Source organism: Homalodisca vitripennis, chromosome 4 (assembly GCF_021130785.1).
Source record: "Homalodisca vitripennis isolate AUS2020 chromosome 4, UT_GWSS_2.1, whole genome shotgun sequence".
Classification (NCBI taxonomy): domain Eukaryota; kingdom Metazoa; phylum Arthropoda; class Insecta; order Hemiptera; family Cicadellidae; genus Homalodisca; species Homalodisca vitripennis.
In genome coordinates, this window is record NC_060210.1 from 23700637 (window position 1) to 23718209 (window position 17573).

The following is a 17573-nucleotide window of genomic DNA, read 5'->3' on the forward strand; positions in this document are numbered from 1 at the left end:
TTTCACAATGTTGTACCTAAAACAACCCCGCCATTTCTGATTGGATAAACCTTTTGAGATGCGGTTTGCGGCATTCAACTCTACTAAGTGAGCTCTTTCAAATGAGGTATCACTCGACCCATGCTTCAATTTAAGATTTCCATGTTTTCCTCTGTGGGCCGTCTCCCCATGGTTGGCATGTCATGGTAATAGCAAGAAAAAATAGTTTACATAGCCATATGACACTGTGCAAAGTTTATAGATGTTATCTCCTATGGTTTTTAAAATATTAAGCCGTACCCATACTTTTCAAACACGTATATACATATATACATGTATATATATATATATATATAAAAAGGGTGGGGCAGAGTGGACTCACTAGTTTCAATCAGTCGCCGAAAGAGCGCGCGCGTGAGGTAGCGGAGTGGGAGTGGTTTCATTTGGTGGGGGGAACGACGCCATTTTTTAGTAGTCACTATGCCGTGGACTGGCGAGCATCGTGGTTTTGTAGTCGAAACGTTCTTTAAAAATAAGGATAGTGTGGTGGCGACCCAGCGTGCATTTCGTAGACGGTTTGGTTTGAATCGTCATGATAGTGTTCCTGATGCTAAAACCATAAGGAAATGGATTAAAAGTGTACGGGCGACAGGATCTGCACTGCCTAGAAAACCCAGTCGGACAACCAAAGAGTGTGAGGACACCAGAGAACATAATGGCGGTGAGAGCGTCTATTGAACAATCTCCATCGCGCTCTGCGCGGAAACATGCTGCTGCTCTTGGAATGTCGGCCAGAACGATGAGGCGAATTTTACACTCAGACCTTCATTTACACCCGTATAAGATGATGGTTGTTCAAGAATTGATGCCAGCAGATTTTGTTAAACGTACAAATGCTTGCAATGCAATACTGGCTTCTTTACAACCCGGCAATATTCTGTGGTCTGGTGATAAGGCACATTTTCACCTCTCGGGCACAGTAAATAAGCAAAAACTTTTCGTTACTGGGCAGCTGAAAACCCACGAACTCTTCATCAAAAACCTATTCATTCACCAAAAGTGACTGTGTGGTGTGCTGTGTCCTCCATAGGCCATAATTGGCCCCTACTTTTTTGAATCGGAAGGTGCAACCGTTACTGTGAACGCTGTACGCTATTGTGAGATGTTGGGAGAACTTTTTCTTCTCCAGAATTGAAGAGTATGGTGAGGAAAATAATATGGAAGCCTTTTGGTTTCAACAGGATGGTGCCACGGCTCATACTGCCCGTCGCTCTCGCCATCTTTCTGCAAGAACGGTTTCCCGGCCGCTTGGTTCATTACGAGGGGATGTTTCATGGCCCCCTCGCTCACCCGATCTAAGCCCATGCGATTATTTTCTTTGGGGTTACCTCAAATCTGAGGTTTACAAAGTTCGACCAAGGACCTTGGAAGCCCTTAAGGAAGCAATTGTTGATGTTATAGCTGGAATAACGCCAGATATGCTGCGTTAGAGTTTTTGAAAACTTCATTGAACGGCTGAATATGTGCATCGCTCGTCAAGGTCGTCACCTGGACGATATCATTTTTAAAACTTAATAAAAAAATAAATGGCATTTTATGTAGATTTCAGAAATAAAAAAGCTTTTGTAATAATCTTGTATGGTTTTTATACAGTCAACCGATCAAATCAGGGAGTCCACTCTGCCCCACCCTTTATATATATATATATATATATATATATATATATATACAGGGTGATTCATGAAGTTCTCCCCCCACTTCTACAGCACATTGTACTAGTAAAAATAATGAAAAAAATGTTATATAAACATAGGTCCGAAAACGCTTCGTTAGCGAGTTACAGCTAGCAAAAGATTTCGCCTGAATTCCTGGGTAAAGAGTAAAATAAAGCCATACTGAACTTTTGGAAAGGTAAATTAAGTAAGAAAAATCGTGGATTGTTATGTATTTTTACCTGATAAAGCTAATAAAATAGGTTTCAGAACTGTACCTGTAGTAGTTTTTGAGGGATTCAGGGTTAAATGCAAAAAATTGGGGCACGAAACAATGTTTTTTTTTAAGTTTGATGTACAATAACTTTGTTAAATTGGTAATAAATACATAAAATCAACAAACATTAATTGTAGAGAATTTAATTCTGAGAAAATTGATATAATCAAAGTCTAAAATAAAACAGAAATAAGTACCAAAAAATCGATTTTATTTCAGTATAATACATTACTAGTTTTTAACAAAATTAATCAGGTTGGGCCAACCGTACGCACCTTTTTATAATAGATGTTCGAAAATGAGGCCATCATTATCAATACATTTTGCAGCACGTTTGTGTATTGCTTTTGTTGCGTTTCTTAATTTTTCAGGACTTCCCTGTATCTGCACAGCCGAATCTATAATACGGGCAATTAATTCATCACGAGAATTCACTTTTGTCTTTTATACAATGTCTTTCATCCATCCCCAGATGCAATAATCCAATGGAGATAGATCTGGTGATCTTGGTGGCCAAGGGTGAGGCCCTCCACGACCAATCCAGTGTCCAGGAAATTGATGATTTAAGTAAGCAGAAACGGCACGTGAAAAGTGGGGAGGTGCTCCGTCATGCTGGAAGTACAAATTTTGTCTGAGATGTAAAGGAACATTCTCTAACAGCTGCGGCAACTCTTCTTGAAGGAAATGCAAATAGAACTCAGCATTTAGGCGTCCAGGTAATATGAAAGGTCCAATCAGCCGATTGTGTAAAAGGCCACACCAGACATTGACGCTAAATCGGTGTTGAAAGTTCTGTTCAACATCTACAGCTAGGGGATGGTCCGCTTCGCTTGGAGTTTTGCAACTTTTTGAATATTAATAATCAACTCTACAAGCGTATTTTGTTTAAGGATGAGGCACAATTCACTCGGGATGGTGTCAATAACTTGCACAATGAACACTCATGGGCAGAAGAAAATCCACATGAGGTAGTGGAACATTTGAACACTTACTTTGATCACAGGTACTTAAAAATTGGAGTTTACTTGTAATACTTAATAATTTACATTGTTCAATTGTTTTAAAATTTAAATAGCTATAACTACTGAATGAATCCACCTTTTTAAGTCCGGTTTGCGGCATTGTACTCTGCTAAATAAGGCCTTTAATGTGATACCAAACTTGACCTATGCTGGTATTTAAGAATTTTGTCTGACTCCTTGTGGACCGTCCCCCAAAGGGATTATGTGGTCGGTAATTGGGCAGATGTGTGCGTTACTATCACCAGTAAGCACGTGTGAACTTTGGTATTTCTTTCTATTATGGTTCAAAAATTAAAAAAGAGGTTCCAGACTTAATTGACACCCTGTATATATATATATATATATATATATATATATATATATATATATGAATAAATTATTATTATATAAACTAAATAGGCCTATAACTGGTCAACACACAACTTAAAAAGTGCATGCACTATCACTATCACTAAACTTGACAATAAAATAGACAAAGATGGAAAGATTTGTAAGAAGTACTGGTACTTTTTTGAACATAAAAAGTATATGTTTGTGTTGGTGCTTTAACTACGTAAAATATTTAAATTATTACAACTACACAAGGAGTACTAAGTGACAATAAACCAGGATATGCTTTAAGGCAGGGTTTCTCAACCTTTTTGAACCTACAACCCCTTTTTTGTGTCAGAAATTTTGACAACTCATGACCGTAAATTGTAAATGGGGGAAGCATTCAACACCACTACATAAATAGGTCTAGTATTTGGTAAAATGCTGTGTTTTATAGCGTGGTATTCCCTTATTAAATATTTGATAAAAACTAAATTTATTCTTCCACTAATAAGAGCACAATAATAAACTCAATATTAACTCCAAAACAAAATCAAAATATACTATTTTTGATCGCTTTATAAAGACTGTGGACGAGCACGATCAGCCTGTGATGCTTGTTGCTTGTAGGAGATTTTATAAACTAACTCTGAAATTCTGATGACTTTATCTTCTGTCTGCTCAATATAAACTGTAAGTTTGTTACTTTTCACGTGTGTAATTTGTTGTTTTAAAAAGTTCAACATTGTAATGGATACATTCTTCAAAAGAAGAGCTTCAGTGAGTATTGATGCAGAACAAACTAGACAAGAAATGTAACGAGTCTCTTTTGAATTTTGGATTTATGTCCCTTGCAAATAAGTGACAGTGTATCATGTGCAGTGCCCGCTGAATCAGTGAAACCATCGATGATATTATATCATCTGGAAACCAAACATCGTAGACTCAAATATAAACTGGTAAGCTTTCTTGAAAAAGTTAGGCTCTGAAGAATCAAATAGGAAATATTACTAAAATGAGTAATACTTAAACAAAATTCTCTTCATGCTTAAAGTGATGTATAATTAAAAATTGCCTGAAGCACCAAACCTCATACAATAGCAGAATTGATACTTCTTGCTGCTATTGGTATGGTTTCAAGGGTGATAAAAACAACATTCCACTGTCAAATGAGTCGGTAGCACGAACATTTCAGATATGATTGTAAATATTTGTATAACTGTAATTGGTTGCAAAACTTTTATATCAATAATATACAAACTAAACAAAAGTGAGTTTTTTCAATACAAATTTACGAATCGATTAACGTTGGCAAATGTTCTCAAAGGTTGCATTTCTTCCAATATGGAATAAGTGAAGCTATCGAAGAAAGCATTATACTTTGCAAATCATTTCCTTATCACAAAACAGGAGAAAAAGCATGTATGATATGTTCATAAAGCCCTTTAAAATCAAAGAGAAAGTTAAGTAGCTATTTGTTGAATTTGGTGTAGTACCCACTTATTTGGTGTATTTGTAACAATTCCTACATTCTGAAAAACTGAAATGTAATTGTTATTTTTATTTTTAATGCTAAGTACAGTATAAATATTTTAGTTGTGTATCGCACTTATACTGTAACATATCTGGTCCCAGATCTCACAACCTACTAGCTCAATAATGAACACTGTGCCGCTTAGTGGTAAATACAAATGGGTTAATGTGTTTCGCACTTATATCGTATTTTAATTTCCACTAGTTATTCTGAATAAAATAATATATGCTATGATAATGAACAATCAAGTTAAGTGGACCTATCACGACTTAAATCAATTTGCTTACTAGAATTGCTTGGCAGTTAAGAGACAGTGAAATCAGGAATAGAATTTCATCTGAACTCATGTACACCATGATATCCTAACAACGAAATTCCTGTGAATAAACTGTAAACCTAACAATTAAACAATGAATCTGAAATCAAATAGTGTACTTATTTCAAGTTATATTATACAACAACAAAACTACTCACCAGGTTCCTTCGAGCACGCTGGGCAAAGAAATATATACAAATGTTACTCATTTATTAATGCCAGAAATGTTCTTACAAATCTAAATTTATTATGTTACATGAGAATATAACTGACTTCTCCATCTTAACTTTAATGTGAGTTTGTTACTACTTTGTATACTTGGTTTGATATTAAGATACTGTAAATAATTTATAAAAAATCTAGGTTTTTAGTTTTTTTAAATATTTTATAAATTTTATTGTAAAATGAAAGAGTTGTATTCGTATTTTTCACTGCCTGACATTTTAAAATTAACAGTTTTAAATACACAATTTTAAATTGGGAAATATTACAGAATTTTCCCAATTATTTTTACTTTGTGTTGAATGCTGCAATGTCTACTCTGGGTTATACAAAAATTGTATGAAAAATGCCAAATACACCATAATTTTTTTCATGTGGGGTAAAAGCTGAGTAAAAAACCTTTCATTTCACCTACTCCTAAAGGGGCGTTTGTGCTGCTTTCAAGTAACAGGATATTCAAAATGGGTAAGGTTGTGGGTAGTGAACACCTCCTGTAGAGATCCCCGAGGAGGGATAGCAGGCACTGGGCACTATATCTAAGATACATCACTTAGGATGGAGGAGAGGTTCTCTGTTCCAATCTCTATCAGTCAGAGTGGGCTGGGAGTCCCTCTCACTCCAACAGAGACACTAAAACTGTTGTAGACTAAACTAAAACTGTTGTAGACTAAACTAAATCTGTCAATCAACCCTTTATCACAATAATTTGGCAATCACATTTAGTGATGTGCTAGACATCTATAGGATTGGTGCGATGAAAGTGGCCCATCGATTCTTGCTCTACGCAATAGAGGTGAATTATGAATCCCCCTGTGAATCTAATTGCAGAAATACACCATATGTCACATATGGGCTTATCTCTTTTATTATATATACAGTAAAATACTATTTTATCACTATATCTTTACTAAACTTTAACTGAGTTGTAAAATTACAAAGTGTTCCGCTTGTTTACTTCGTATATTATGGTATTGTTCTTGTGCTGGATATTATCTCATTTTAGCACTTTTACCTAATTTGTATTTTAAATTGATTAAATCGGTAATGGAAAATTGTTCTAGGGTGACATTGCAAATTTAATTGAACTTTCATTATCTGAATCAATTTTAAATCCTCGAATGAGATTACAGTCGTAGAATTTTACCCTGTAAAGTATAGACTTACCTTGAACTGTACATAATTTATGTTCATTTAGTTTGTCACTAAAATTATTTTAACATTTCTATGGTTTAAGACCAAGGTAAGAAAAATGTTCAAATTAGTTCTGGGATAATATTATGGTTATTAGCAAACCTTAAGATTTTTATTTATTTGTTTATTTATAAAATCTTAAAATAATGTGTTAATGCAATCGCAATATTGTTGTAAATTTATATTAATGAAGGTATTCCATTTGATTAAATATTCTTAGTTGATTCTAAAGGACTGCATGTGCATTTTTATATTATACCCAGGAAATTTATTTTTGTCTTGTTTACTTCAATTCTGGATAACTTATTTCCATCAAAATATTTTATTTTATTCCTTTTCTCGTTTATTTTTTCTGTTGCTGTAGCTTATTCCAAGCAACACTTAAATACATGGATCTTCATCTCAGACAATTCACTTTTAATTGTTAATATTGTGACACAATTCTATATATATAAAAATAAACAATATTATTATATATTGTGACACAATTCTATATATAAAAATAAACAATATTAAAATATATTTTTAAGAACACTGATTTGTAATGAGTTTTTTTGTTTTATATTTTATTTCACAGTTAATCAATTCTTGCCAATTTAAATATATTAATGGGGTCTCTAAACAGGCAGAACCTTTGAAGTCCTAATTTTCTTTTTGTTTATAATGGTACCTACTTATTCATTATTGTTTCTTTATTATTATTATTTAAGTTAAAACTTCAGTAGAACCTGGTACGGTATTACCAATTAATTACATTGTGTATTGATATAAAATAGTAATAGTTCTGACAATACGTTCCTACTTTTCTTGCTTGTTACTTGTATTTATTTAATTTTATTTCATTCTTGATATGAAAGTATCTAGACTTGTGTATATAATTGTACACTACAGAAAGAGAAAATTAATCATTCTTATTCTCATATAATACTACCTTATTTATCCTAATTCGGTATATTGTCACAGACAATTTTATTTTCTTTATAACATATTCTTTAAGAAATAATATTTCTCTTAAGTGGGATCTGCTTTTAAATTCGTTTAGTCACAAAAATACTTAAATTGTATATACCGTAGTGTTTGGAGTCATGTGCACAGGTTTATTTATTTTAAAACTTTTACACATTATGTTGTACTCAGCTTTTTACTTACTTACTTTTTAAAATAAATCTCATTAGAGCATTAGTTTAACTACTGTGACAGGAAAACATATTGCTTATGGTTCATGCATAAACCTTAGCACTACAGCAAAACATCTTTAGTATTTTTTAGATAGATACAAAGAATGTTTCCAGTATTTATCACCTAAATGTTCTGGTCCAAGCGCTGGATTACAGTCCAAAAGACGGGTTGTTAACTCATGACGTTGAATACATGGCCCTTGCACAATTATAATAGCTAATTATTACAACTGTAAAGGATTGATAGCACAGAAGCAACATGGGATAAAGAGTGGTCAAGGCCTCCGACACCAATAATAAGAGTGGCGTGGTGGCAACCATAGCGACACAAAGCAACAACACAACAACTCTCAGGTCTCTAACCTCGCTGTGAAACACAACAATGGACTCACCCATTCAAAGATAAGTTTTCCATCGACACTTCCTTCATTGTTACACATAGAGTCTGTCACTTCTTAACTCGCGATCAAGAAATAAGACTTACAGCAACAACGAACGTAAACACAGCTCAGCTGTGTCCAGTGTGACAACTGAAGCGATCAGCTGTGCGACCGGTACTGCCAACGTGACAGCGACAAAGCTCTCAGAGAGGCAGAGAGGGGGAGACTCAGATACGCTACGCTGCCGCACAGACGGCAGATACTACACAGCTCTCGGTGTTGTTCTCCGTCTCTTTGTTTGGCACAAAATAAAAACGAAAGCTCCGTTCGTTGCACTTTGACTTTTTACACGAGCCAAACAATCCTGGCGGAATTTCGCCGACCAACAAAAGCTCTAGGTAGTAATTAAGTCTACAAAAGTACGCTCATCTAATTACTTCAGCGACAAATACAATTGACGTATCGACTATATTACGCCACTATGCTCACTACTACTTCTCCGACTAATTAATATAAGTTTTGAAATACATTAATATAACAATGAAATTTAACACAATATCTTAACATTGTATTGCTTACATTGTCACATTAAAAAGCTTAGGTTTGATAAATTTGTAGCAAGAAAAACACGATTTTATATATTAAATATGTATAATCGTGACTAGTATTATTAGTCTAAAATTATCTTATATTCAAATTAAACAATTGATAGTTATATTCACTCGTACAACCTCAGTATTTGTTTTGTTGTAATTGATTTATTAATTGACTCTGGCTAAGTTCCAGACTTTTTGTCTTTGGCCATTTCATTATTTGTTAATGACTCAACCTAAAAACGGTTGCAGTTACCATTAGTAGTTGGGATTATAATTAATGACTGATTAAGAACCAGCTTACTTGTTACTGGCCATTTAATTACTAATAGTCAATGAATCATCTTTAAAAAGTCTTAGTTGCCACTGACTGGTAATATTTGACAGAAAAAATAAGAAAGGGAAAATCGTAGCTAAGTAACAAGCACAAAAATCACTTGCACATTACATACATAAACTTCCCCATAATTTATATTTATTCGTCTTCAGATATATACATTTAGTATATGCTAAAACGTACAATTTGTTTGGTAGTGCAAAATCTTACTGAGCATTTATATTTGTGTACGTCAAAACAAAACAAAAATTATATCTGGCTTATTAAATACTCATTGTGTATGTAAGTTAGCTGCCGTGGTATGTTTATTCTGTTCGGTATTTTACAATGTCCTCAATTTACACATAATTAGGTTGGTCAAGATGAAAGTGGATGGTCACGAAATGTCTCAGAGAGTTCGGTCAAAAGGAATTGTCAGGAGATTGCGACAAACGGAAACGAGAGTAATAAACCAAGGAATGCTAAACATGGTGAAAACGTGCGAAGGTTGGCACAACCGGGGGGAGGGGCGATGAAAGTGACAGTAACACCTGTTTGTGAGATGACTCATAGTCAACATTGAATACTGCACTCTAACCAGTGTTACCAACCGCCGCGATATACTGCCCGTACAGAAATTCCCGCTTTCTTATCATAGTTCTGAATTGATTAATTCTAAACCTGTATAATGTTATCACTAAACAATTTCTTTTTCAAATCACTCAATGGCGTCATACTCATACAATAGTTTTGATACTTAATTAATTGCATAATGGCCAAGTACTTGCAGGAGATAATAATGTAGCCTAGTAAGTAATCAGTAAGTGCAACACTTTTATTACTAGAGACATTATACATTACTAGGCTCCTCTTGGTTCAAGGAAAAACGTATTAATTTTGGAATCAAAACATAAAAGGGGGTTCCATCCCTCTGCTGTCCATCTGTGTGATAACTCTTTTGTTATGTTCTGCTGGGTCCTTCAATACTCGTACATATGTTTATTTAAAATATAAAAAATTATTTCAACAAATATATATATAAACAAAATGAAAATTAATTGCTATATAGCTTGGAATCTTCTGGTTTCATAATCCAGGGCACTAATCTAAAAAACAAATGGACCAATTTTAAAATTTAAAAAATTATTTTAGAGTCTGAAGAAAGTTTTTATGAAGAGAAAAGTTTCCTTAAATATTTTAAATTGCGAATATAATGTCAATATTATTAAACATAATTAAAATTTAACTTAATGGCTATTATTGAACTTTAAGCAAAATTTCACCACAGAGGCTAAAACATTTGTTTACATTTCAATTTAAGAAAATATTAAGTATACTCAGTGCTTCATTAGTAGTGTGTTATTGAGAAATCAAACACAAAGTTACTACATCATTTTTACTACACATAGTGCCAGTGACAAATTCAAACCATTTAATGCTTTATAAATACTATTTAAACACTATTATCAAACCCACAATGAACAAAACTCTGAATGTTTGCTGATAAGATATTTAAAACTGGTTGGCTTCTTGACATAATACAGCATTTTTAGAGTGACTTTAAGAAAAATAGAGGAGTAGACACTGACATGCTTCAATGAGCCATTCTTTTCCAGACTAAGGTTCGAAAAACAACAAGACTTCTATCACAAACAACTATTATAAAAGATTATTTTTAAATTTTGCATGAATTCAGTAATGGTTTCTCACTCTTCCCATTATACTGGAAGTAGATTACAAATATTGGAAGCAGATGCTTTTTGACCAAAATTGTCTAGATGGAACAACTATGCAAATTGAACTATGGAACCAAAAATATGCTAGACGAAAGTATAAAAGTCAGAGGTAGATACATTTCAATCAATGTTTGTTGCCAAGACCTGTAGCGTGTATATACAGATACAGAATGTTCATAAAACAAATAAGTCAAATTATATAGGTTGCAAAATGTGTCACAAATGTGACATAATTTTGTTTTTTTTTTATTAAACAATTATGTCTAGAACTAGTAAAGCTGCAGATACCAAACTTTGCACATACGTTATGACATACAAGCGGAAACTAAAAAACTATTTGTAATTTTAATTACAATTCCAACTCTACTCTTTTCAATGCATAAGCGAGTATGAACACTTTAAAGGTACGCTTGAACAAGCCGGGAGTAACAAACATGTCACAGTTGGCAGGCATCACTTGTTGTGACACGTATATATGGATTTTTTTCTTCATCAGGACAACAAGGCAAACTCAGCTATAGCACTAAAAATATCTTAGATGAATTTGGCTGCTGCTTGGAACCAGGAGCACTAAACATGTCACAGTTGAGAGGTATCAGTTGTTTGTTGCTCCTGGCTTATGCAAGTATGTCTTTAAAGTGGCCCGTACTTTATGGAAAAGTACCTTGGAATTGTTATAAACATTGCAAAATCGTAAAATTGTTAGTATCTTGTTAAATTATTATAACCTACTTATAACAGCTGATACCTATCAAAAGACAAAATGTGTGCTGTTCCCGGCTTGTGCAAGCGTACCTTTAAAGTGTTCATACTCGCTTATGCATAAACGGATTTCTTTGAAAAATGTACCGTTGGAATTGGTATGAAAATGACTAAAATTTTGATATTCTATGAATTTTTTTTATAATTATACTAGTTTTTTTATTTGACTTTAAACATTTTTAAACAGGCGCCATTTTTAAATAGCTAAAAAGATTTTGTTAACAGGTTATTTTCAAAGAGTCCTACCAAAGGTTAATACAATTCTCAAGTTTTATAACTTTATCTTAACTGGTTCGAAATATATATTTTTTTAAATAAAAAAACACATACAGACAGATAGACGGAAAACTAAAGGTTTTAGGACATACCTTCATATGAACTTTTTTGCTCCTTTTTATGTGTAGAACAAAATCCCAAAGTATTGGAAGACTTTTACTGAACACCCTTTATAAAACGGATGAGAAGAGCTAGATTCAACAGACTATAAGTACACACAAAGGACTATAAAAAGTAAATAGACTCACATTTGGGGTCAAGACCGCCCTAATACCTGGCAGAGATTTATGGACCAGTTGCTTGGTGAATTTGATGGTTTATCTTGCTCTTGTCATAAAACATCATCATATAGGAATCCACAATGACAGAAACTTACAAACGCTTTACAACTTACAACTTACAAACTTACAAAACAAGTGTTTGAAATTTTTTAAATCATGAAATGCAGCAAAACATAAATAAAGTCAAGTTTTTTGAAAACTCAGTGAAATACCTTGGTCATATTATCGACTGTAACGGCTTACAAACAATGATAAATGGAAGCAATTATCATCTCTCTAAGACCTAAGAACGTAACGGAATTTCAGCAACTTCTTGGATTAGTCAACTATAACAATAAGTTTATACCAAATCTTGCAACAATAATTCATCCCTTAAATGAGCTACTTTGGAAAGTTCTGAATGTTAGTACTTTTACTAAAAAGGTTACGGACTTCGATTTTGTAAATTGTGTAAGAAGCCAAAAGTAACTCCTAGTGAGCATTAAAAATTGTAGTAAAAAAATAAAAATAAACAAAAATTGAAAACATTGCACATAATAATACATATATTTGTACTATAAACATAACAAATTTACATGACACACATTAGATACTTGTATTTTTCTCTACAAACAGGACATTATTTGGAATCTTCATCAGGACAGCTGTTTCATCTTCATGTTTCATAATGTCTATTTAAGGAGAAATTGTTTTCATGAAATATGCATTGTTGGGAGTAATAGACCTCTCTCCTACACTATGTTCAGGTATTACTAAGAATACAAAATCACAATATCTGCATCCCACTTCATCTCGCAACATCGGGTAACCTCCAAATAACAAGAAACCCAAGAAGAAGTTTCTGAAGATTTAGGATGTAACATTATTTTGTTCAAACAAAACTTATTTTAGATAAAAAAAATACATCCCAGGTAAAAATTGTGATTCAAAAAAGTTTTAAAACTAAGAAATATTAGAATCTTTAAATTTGTTGCGGATATCTATTAGGTTTTTGTACATAATTCTGACCATACAATGGTCACTACCAGAATTCAGTTGCACTTCACCAAATATTAAAATGAATTATTAACAACTTAAGAATGAGAATAATTTTAGAAAAATGTACTTTGTCCCATTCTATCCAAACAGGTGCTGTGTGCTGATGCTTTTTCAGTAATGATGGATGAAGAACAAATTAATTATTTGAGAAAACAAAATGTTTAAGATGATTTCTTTTATACAGTTGTACTAAAATTGTACAATTATACTGTTCTAAATTCCACTTAAAAAATGTGAGTTGCCTGAATACTTTAACGTCCTCAAAAGTGAAAATTAAAATGAATAGGTAAGCTTATAATATTTATCTTTTTTATATACCTTTACATAAAAAATATAAAATAACGTTAAAAAATTTAACTGATTGAGATTATTAAAAGTCTGAAAAGGCGTGGTTTAAGCCCAAAATTATAAGAGCAATAAGAGCAAAGAGAATATGAAACATTATTACAATAAATGAGAAAGCTTACAGCACAATGTTTTAAACAGGAAGCCCGCTTTCAACTAAATGATAACTTTAAAAACTTTAAACTTGAAGAATTTTAAAAACACATAAAAAAGTTGCTTTTTATGTTGGTATATGATAAGAATTGTTATGAAATGAATATACATAACCGCTGTGAATTACTAAAACAACTTTAAACCACAGATTACATTGTGAATAAAATTACAAATCCACAAATCGTACATTGAACATTTATAACATATTTATACCTGTAACGTGATAATAGTTGTTGTAATAAAGAGAATTCACTGTACGTACATGGTCAATAAAACACACCACTGTTTATGTAGTAAGTTTATTGCAAATACAACTGCTATCATATAAACGGTCTTCATTTGTGCTTACAAGCTAATGTTCACTAAGGTAAACTAGTTAACCTATTTTGATTATGTCTAGTAAGAAAATCACAGTGTATAAAAAAGAAAGGGAAAATCACAAGAATTAACTTCTGATAAAGGAATTAAACCAATTAATATAGAAATTATTTAAGTGTATGAAAAAGTTGAGGGCACCTGATAAATATTTCTCTACTCCTAAAAATTTGTAGTTTGTACTATTCTGCTTATAAAAACCATAATGTATATATATATATATATATACACACATTATATATATATATATATATATATATATACACACACATTATATATATATATATATATATATATATATATATATATATATATATATATATATATATATATATATATATATATATATATATATATATATATATATATGCACAACATTTATTACTTTTAAAGGTTAAATACAGATTCAACTTTATGTATGGATTTATCAATAAAATTGTCAACCAATAGATTTTGTTAATTGGTGTAGTGAACACCTTTCGCTCAAGGTTTTATGTTTTAATATTCAGTATTGGAAAAATAATTTTTTATGGGCATTGGCTTTCAAAATTTCTAAAACAGAAATCTAAAAAAATCAATATTTGAAAAATATCTAAATTTTTAATTTTTTATTATTTATGTTTTTTATTAACTTAATTCAGTGAGAACTCTGCATGAAAAATGAAAATCGCCAGTAATCCAAACAACTTCAGACTGCCACTATTAAGGTTAAAAATTATTTATTGATTGCTAAATTTAAAAAAAAACTGAAAATGGAAATAAACAATAAAATAGTTTTTTTCACATTATTCAATGTTGCTTCCTATAGTGTCTATATGATTGAACGTATTTCTAGTAAAAATCATCAGCTTAAAATCGTTTATAACTATTACAAATTATATTTGATCAGACATGTATTTCTTTTTAATAAATTTAATTAATCAGAAATTGCCAAAAAGTAAATAAGGTTTATAATACATGAGGCAACTTACCAGAAGAGAGTTAACCCTTTCCACGCTGAATTTATCTTTCAATTTTGACTCATAACGCGTAATTAATTTTTTTTTTTACATTTTACCAACTCTCCTTTTTTTAGTTAGTGGTGGCCATTAGAAATAAACAATAATACAGTATCACAAAATAATCAGACCCCTATATTTTTTAACAAATTTTCAAATTTTACAAAAATTGAAATATAAAAATTTTTTTAAATAAATATAGGCCTAAAACGACACAACAAATAAAGTAATAACAACAAAATAAAAAGATAATATAATGCTAAATACAACAGGATCACGAACAGTAAATAAGGAAATATGGCAAAACAGCTTTAAAAACTAAAATATGCTGTGCCGGGATATATCCGTTTACCTCGTAATGGTTCGCCGCAGACTGAGGCTAAATCACGCCACGAGGGACAAAGCCACGCCCTCCCACTACTACGACGCGCCAATGAGGTTTAAACTGTAACATCTGCTTTTCGGAACAAGTATTCAACACTCTCTTGAACTCTAGCGGATTCCACGGCAACTACAATTTATTAAATAACATAAAATAGACTGAAGGATATATCCGTTTACCGCGTTTCGGTCAAAATTAGGTTAACGGATATATCCGTTTGCCGCGTGGGAAGGGTTAAATGTAGTATGATTTAGCTAAGATATTACCTGTTCAAAATTTACTTAGTAACTGTTTTACACTGTTTGGGAAAAATGAAAAATTACAATAACATTCTTAATCTAATGAATGCTTTAATTTTATTGGCATACGTGATAGTTCATAAAAATAGTTTAAAAATTAAAGACTCTGTTCTAAATATGTAAATGTGTATTTACAAATGTTGTGTTCCTAATATAACAAATATTTCAAATTTATTTTGCAATTTATACCTAAAGAATGGTGATTAAAAACGAATCAGGGTATTATTCTTAACATGCAAGGCACACCCTCTCTGTTTTCATACACTTATGTAATCGATATTTTTATCAACATTAATGGAATATTCATTTTAAAATGCTTTGGGAATAGGAATGTTAGAGAAAAATAGTATTGCCCTAGCTAATGATATATGATACGAATAAGGAAGACATTTTAAGCTAAACAATATAAAATGCATTTAAAATCACATTTAATATGATTAGAAATGAAATACCTAACCCTACAACTAACCTACACAACGTTTTAACACTGACTTATATGTGACTGAGGCATTTCACATTAAAAACTCTTAAGTCGTCCAAAACCCATTGGATGGATTCTAACTTGAAACTAACAAACAGTGTCCTATACTGACATGTATACCCACGAGTAGTCTAGTCTAAGGTATACGGCTTGTGCTAACACTTGTTATAAAAATTCTAATTAACTTATTACACAAATTTGTACAGAACTAAAGAAACTTACTTTACATTAAAACAATACTGAGCAAAGCATTGGACAACACACTGTATGCCTGGTTCGCAGATTCTGCAGGAATATTTCCACTGTAGGAGAGAAAATTGTAAGTACTTTGAGAAGTTTCTTTGAAACAGATGGAAAATTAAATATACTATTGACAAGTAATAAAAAAAAATACAATTTTGAGTAAAAGGGCTACCCAGAGAAGCAACTCTGTTTTTGTGTGCTACAAGAATTAGTGGGGAGAAGGTCAGAACAATAACTGGTGTGCATATGTTGGCAACAATGGGAAAAATATTCTGACACCGGACTTGTTAAATTTATTCAAATCAAGTACTAAATTATAAGTAGGTAATTTTTCATATGTCTTAAAGTCAAACAATCCTAGATCTTTAGTATTATAATTTTTTTGCAGTTAATCCAAACTTTTTTTTATCTTAAAAAAAATCATCTGATCCACCACATGAACTTAACAAAAAACATTTAATGATGAAACAGTTTAGTAATAAATAAGTATAATTTAACGATAAGGAGACAGGACTCAAAAGTACATGTTTTTATGTGTTTGAACATTTTTTTCTTTAAAAGATAGTTATATTAACTGAAGAACAAGAACAATTTTAAGCAAATGTCATGATGTAAAAGTTGCAAATTTGAAAATTGACTGCAAAATAAGTCAATTTGAGCTGAACAGTTTTGGATATCATAGATGTTAACCTGAACATTTTTGTAAAATTTTTAATGAGTAACCTTACGGTTAAGCAACACACTAATTACCTTAAATACAAATTACACACTTGGCGTAATTTTAAATTGCAGCATTAACTTTAATAAATGTCAGAAATGAGCTGCACTCTTCCTTCTCCCCTGTAGCACACATAGCTCACATTAGCTCACTTCTACAACTCAGTTATCTTGCTACACAAACAATGCAACTCAGTCCATTGGGTAGCCCCTGTAGCAGTTCACTGCTATATCTACATTGTTCTACTGATATACCATTTAAACTATCTGGAAAAAATGTGAAACCAAAACAGTCAATATTAACTCTAAAATATTAAGTACAAATAAAAATAAAGCATTTACTTTTTCACGTTAGTAGAAATCAATTAAATCATTCAAATTTGTAAAGTAGAATTATACAAAACTATTTTAACTGGTAACTCACTTGCTTTTGGTCCATTAAACTATAATCATTG

At 31.8% G+C, this 17573-nt stretch overlaps 1 protein-coding gene across 11 annotated transcripts in view; it reads right to left on the reverse strand.

Annotated features, from left to right (window-relative positions):
* LOC124359042 overlaps positions 1-17573 on the reverse strand; it is a 178143-nt gene that overhangs the window by 87425 nt on the left and 73145 nt on the right. For 9 of the 11 annotated variants that reach the window (XR_006922096.1, XR_006922097.1, XM_046811436.1 and 6 more), the window contains one exon: positions 5311-5328. The exons of the other annotated variants lie outside the window; for them this stretch is intronic. Coding sequence is in view for 7 of the 9 variants with exons in the window: in XM_046811436.1 (XP_046667392.1) it covers positions 5311-5328 (18 nt within the window). In the remaining 2 variants the exon portion in view is untranslated. The remainder of the gene's footprint in view (positions 1-5310; positions 5329-17573) is intronic. 11 annotated transcript variants of the gene reach the window in all.